General features: G+C 29.7%; 1 protein-coding gene across 1 annotated transcript; it reads right to left on the bottom strand.

Moving 5' to 3' along the window:
- Positions 1-2,827: 2,827 nt before the first annotated feature.
- On the bottom strand, positions 2,828-5,618 carry LOC107417383 (GDSL esterase/lipase At2g42990-like). The gene is made up of 3 exons (XM_048471173.2): positions 5,070-5,618; positions 4,437-4,929; positions 2,828-3,231 (listed from the first exon to the last, which is right to left on the bottom strand). The coding sequence occupies exons 1-3, from the start codon at positions 5,436-5,438 to the stop codon at positions 3,038-3,040; spliced, it is 1,056 nt and encodes a 351-aa protein (XP_048327130.2). The 5' UTR covers positions 5,439-5,618; the 3' UTR covers positions 2,828-3,037.
- Positions 5,619-5,858: the final 240 nt, after the last annotated feature.

The raw sequence follows: 5,858 nt of genomic DNA, 5'->3' as shown, positions 1-5,858 counted from the left end.
GAGGTTTTACTAAATTTTTTATAAGAAATTCAGTAACGTTTTCCCATATGGGCCACTTCAAATATCCAGGAAGGAATTCGAAAGTGACTCTGTCAATATATTCCTTTTTAATATAACTCCTTGATTTTTTTTAATATATACATATATATATATATATATAGTTTTATCGCTGGACTATCTCTACAAAATAAGATTGTTTTGTTGCTAGATTATCTCTACAAAATAATGTTGTATTTGTGATTTTACCATATCGGAAAATTTTGTCCAAACTCAAATTCTTTATTTATTTATTTTTTTTTAAATCTCCATCCACTCTTTCAAGGGTTTAATTATAAGCTAAGCCAAAATGCAAATCATGTGCTTTTTCCCAAAAAAAAAAAAAATGCAAATCATGTGGTATCATAGCTTCTTTTTTTTTTTTTTTAACGTAAACAAGAAAAAGGTAATTCATTTAAAAATTTAAATTAAAAAAAAAAAAGGTAATTCATGTGGCGCTATATCTTTGAAGTCCAATTATTGAGCTATACATAAGATTTTAAATTATTTAGCTATACATACATTTTCAAGGCCAAATCCATGGAATTAATACTGGAAGATGGATGTCCACAAACGATGTATTGTTAGGTTTTCTGAGAAATTTCAAAGCACATTTTTTTTTTTCATATACGTTTTAAATTATACAGATTTTAATTTAAAATAAAGAGAAAAATATACAAACGCCTCCTCTATTTTGTAAATTTTGCAAAAAAAAAAAGAAAAAAGAACAATACTTTTTGTATTTTGAAACCTACAAAAACATCATCTCACACTTATGTCTTTCTCTTTGCTCTGTCACATTTTTTATAAATTATATTTTACATGTTTTTATAAGTCGTCATATTTTGGTGCAAACAAAATTAATTAATTAAACAATAATTGACACATTGCACCAAAAAAAAAAAAAAAAAAAAAAACTAGGGTCTACTTTAGATTTCATATACTCAATTTAAGAGTGAAACTTTTAAAAAATTATATATAACAGATTTGAGATTGCTATATGAAAATAAAATGAGAATAAAGTGTTTTCAAAGCCGACACTTCTAATGTTATTTTGCCCTTCAAAGTTTATCTGAATATTATTGACCTCTAGCCTTCTAGGAGACATTATTTATTCTACAAATGCATTAAATCCTCGATTCAAACAATTTTTCATGGGAACAAAATATTATTTTAATTTTATTATCGTTATTATTTTTTGGAACCTTGATTCTGTTCATTTCGCGGTTGAACTTTGTTGTTCCATATTTCTTTGCTCCAAACCTTACAACTTAAATTTGATTTGATAGCAAATTTTACAAATATATATGACACGACAATACAGTAATTTTAACTTAAATTGGAGAAAACATTAACATTAACATTGTTTAGTACAAATTATGTGAAATAAATAAATGTACATAGCATCTACGAAATTGTGATTGTATAGTCCCCTTTGGAATATAATAACCGCAAGGACACTATTTTCTCGAATATATATGTTCAAAATTCAAATCACCAATAACTTAAAAATTAAAAATAAAAAAAATAAATTGTGTTTATATATATATATATATATTACAGATATGCTGAGCATTTTCAAAGATATTATGAGTGTATTTGGAAATTCTTTTCAATAAGCATTTATTTTTTTGAAGCTTTTATTTTTCATAGTATTTTTGTTAATAAGTGCTTTATAGAATAAGTGTTAAAATGTTTGGTTATGCATAATGGAAAACACTTTTAAATTTATTTTTAGTATTTTTATATTATAATTAATGCATTTAATGCCTTTGTTTTTTTTTTTTTTTTTTTAATTCTAAAGTACTTATTTAGAGAAGAACCAACCTCCGTGTTCATTTTAAAAGCATCTTTAATGCTTTTTTTTTTTTTTTTGGGTTAAGAAACACTTTATAATTTATTATCAAACATGATAAAGTACTTATTGGAGCTACAAAAGCACATCCAAACATGCCCTATATATATATATATATATAAATATATGTATATTGATCAGCACGCAATTAAAGAATTTCAAATAAAAAGAGAGTTTTCCTAGTGGTGACGATCACAAGTTCGTTCCAACAAATTTTAATGGAATATCTAATTATATTATTTTTTTATATTAAAATTTTAAAAGTAACTTTTTAATTGTAACATCTTATATATAAATTTTACTGATGGCTGTTTGCTAGCGATAAATAATATTTTTTAATAAAAAGAGTATTTATAAACTTCACTAAGAGAAATCCATGATTCCTTTTAATTCAAAATAGCTTGTCATCCTTGATCCAGATAAAAAAGAAATATTCAAATGAGTAATGTTACTCAAATTTATATCATCAAATGGAATAATAATAATATATTAGTAGGCTGTCCACAAGGAACATTCAAGTGAAAGCTTGTATTTAGTGGTTTTATTATGTGATTTTCTCATTTGATTAATTATAACCCATATTATATAACTTAAAAAGAAATACTATCAGCCGCCCAAGATTTATACATGGTTATGTACTGTTACACCTATATTGTTGATTTTTATTTGATGCCGCAAAAAAATTAATTCTTCTTTTTCAAAAGGAAAAAATAAATAAATAAAAATCATTGCAAGAAAACCAAAGGGGTCAACGAAACAATCTTGCAATGAATTTCTTTTTTTTTTCTTTTTTTTTTTTCGGTGGCTCTCCGAAGCTTTCATCTTAATATTTAATTTGAGTAGCATTGGTTGACACTATATCTTATATATATTTAAAATTTTGTCAAAATGGGTATGTTCTCCTACCATAATATAAGTGCCACATATCAGATAATATATTATTTAACATTTTCATCATTTTGCAATAATTATCTAATACAAGGTGTCTATATGATGGTAAGGAACACACTAACATATCTTTATATATTTATACAGCCAATTAGCTGATGAGATTACACAACACATTGGTACAACTAGAACACAGAAAAATAAATTCTATCCTTTTTTTTTTTTTTTTTCCCCCCTCAAAGAAAACAAAAAGAATAATCAAGAAAACTCCTTTAGCAGCAAACCAACAATATTATCGACGATGACCTTATTAGCTCTCTCCGTCGGATGAAAAGCATCCCAAAATACATATTTATTAGCGTCTGTGCATGTCAATGGATTACTCTTACTACAAAGATAACTCATCTCAAATGTCCCTGTTGAACAGCATGCCACTCCAGCAACATCAAATCCTGCAATACATCAATCCCACAACCCAGATTATAATATATATAAATTTGATTTCACCTAAAAACCAACGATTCAAACAAAATTATTATTCACCAAATCTAATACCACCCCAAGAAAAATATTTAATATATGGTTTTCCACATTAAATTTCTGATTAATATATACATAATACATTATCATCACCATTTTCACCAATATATCTGACTGATAAGAGTTAATAATATGATCTGATAGGAGCAGCATAAACCACGTGCCCAACCAGGCCAGGTTGTTTCGCCTCTTAAACTCTAAAATTAAATCTCCTACCAACTACTTTGCTTTTATTGCAGATTTTAATGTGTATGCATGCTTCATCAGAATGCTTAATCACCAGACAAGGTCAGGTCCCTTATTAGCTGGAGTTTTTTATGAGTTGTAATTGGTAGATATCTAACTAGGGTTTTAGGCTTTCTTCTCCTTCAAAGAGGGTGCTTTGGTCTTTCCAGTCTGCCTTTCACAAGTCTCCATCAAAGTTTAATATTAATGTGAAACTCTGTCTTGTTTCCAGATCTTGAAGCCCTATCTATATCATTTAGTATGTTTTAATTACTCGATGTAGGAATGCAATCATATTTCCAAAAAGTTTCCACTAATGAGAAAGGAGCAGTGAAATCCTATTAACCATCTAGAATCAATTGAATAGTACACATATTTAGTCAGCTCCACTTTCTCGCTAGATAATAGATAGACTTTGCAAATTTCTATTTGGCCCTCTTCGAGCAAGAACAATTTGAGATCCATAAGCTCTCATAGTATTAGATAATGTACTTGAATCATTATTTTTTGTTTGTGATGATTTAAAATTTACAATATTAATTTTATTAGGCATTCAAGTACAGGAACCTTGTTTTTGGTTTTGTTTAGCTATCCAAATATAAGATTTCTAGAGACATTCCTAAACAATAAGATGTACGGCGCATGAAACCAATCAAGTTAACTCATAGAATTTACGGTTGGTTTTTTAAGGTGAATGTTTTTGTTCCTTCTAGGATAATAGAAATGATGTCGTGGCACATGCATAAGTTTACTTTACTAAAAGTCCAATTGACTTTTTCCAAAATATAAGAATATGAATTGGCAAACAGAATGGAAAATGAAAATCACAAATATCTAATTGAAAAGTAGGAAAAAGAACAAGGGGGAGAAAGAGAAAAAAAAAAACCCTTACCAAATGAAGCTGGTTTTTTGATCATCTGATATGCGATGTCATACATACTTTCTGTAAAAACTAATTTAAGCTCAGGAAGGTCTTGATTAAGCTTTGCCACCAAACCTTTCAACTTCTCATTAAAGTTCACAGCTACCTTGTTGTAGTCCTCTATACACTCATGATTACCAAATATATTTGTGGCTCTCTCCAATGGTAAACACCCCATTGGAGGAAGCCCAGTTAGTGATATTTTTCTAGCACCAAGACTGTATATTTCCCTAAGGAAATTCCCAGAAAGTCCAACAAGGAAATCCTGGTATTGTTCAACGGTGAACTCGGATTGTCTCAGTGGGAAAATATAGTAGTTCTCCAGGAAATCATTGGTCCCTAAGCTTACCAAATACAATGCCTCCCTCAAAACATAATTTGCCTTCCTATGGCCAAGATAGGCTCTCAATTTGCTCTGGTAGTCCTTGTAGTATTCCACTTCCTTCCAAAGTGGTATAACATTCTGCAATATGGAATAACAAACAAAACATTGAAAAAAATTCTGAGGTTAGGAAAAGCTAAAAGCAAATAATTTTTTGCATGAAAACCCTGTTAAGCAAATGAACAAACACAACAGAGACTTAATAATATAGGGGGACTTACTAATACATCAGAGGTAGCATTGTCATAGCCAGTCCCAGCAGAAGCAAAGCAGACCCCAGTTGCAAAATCTGAAATGCTATACATGCTATCCAAATAAGCAGGTACAAAGGATTTAAGCCCAAAAGCCTCAGAGATAAAGTCTGGAGGAATACGGCCATTGGAGAACCTCCCAGTTGGACGACCACCAAAAAAATCACGCCCATAAGGCTGGAAGTTGCTCTTGAGTAGTGTGGAAATCACATTGTTATTCCCTGCATCCACAGTTGAGTCCCCAAATACTATAATGGCTGGAACTTTTGCTCCAGTTTTAGCAAAATGGACTAGAACCAGCTGAGTAAACAAAACCCATGAAATGTATAAGTTTGCCATTATTATTGTTGTTGTTAGTTTTGTTCCAGGAGCTTGTACCTATAGCACAGAGAAGCTAAAAAAATGATTATATAGTGAGATATCGGGTTGTGAGGTTTTGGTGCAGAACTGAGAAAACTAAAGAATTTATGGGGTTTTTTATTAAGGCAGAAAGTTTGGTGGGAGTGTTTAATGGTGTATAATTTTCGTCCAACTACATTGACAACAATTTTAATCTCATTCTTATATACTTAAAAAGCCTGGATTATTCAAGGGAATAAAAGGATGAGGGGTAAGCAACAGACCAGCAATGCTTTTAGTTTGAGGGCCCACGTCCAGCTATCCCAATTATTTCATAGACTTTTTTTTTAAATACTGGTTTTGAAAAATTAATATTTGGAAGTGTGACCCAGAAAAACAAAACATTAACAAAGTCATATG

Source organism: Ziziphus jujuba, chromosome 4, assembly GCF_031755915.1.
Source record: "Ziziphus jujuba cultivar Dongzao chromosome 4, ASM3175591v1".
NCBI classification, from domain to species: domain Eukaryota; kingdom Viridiplantae; phylum Streptophyta; class Magnoliopsida; order Rosales; family Rhamnaceae; genus Ziziphus; species Ziziphus jujuba.
Note: the sequence above shows the minus strand (reverse complement) of the source record. Positions and strands in the feature narration are given on the sequence as shown.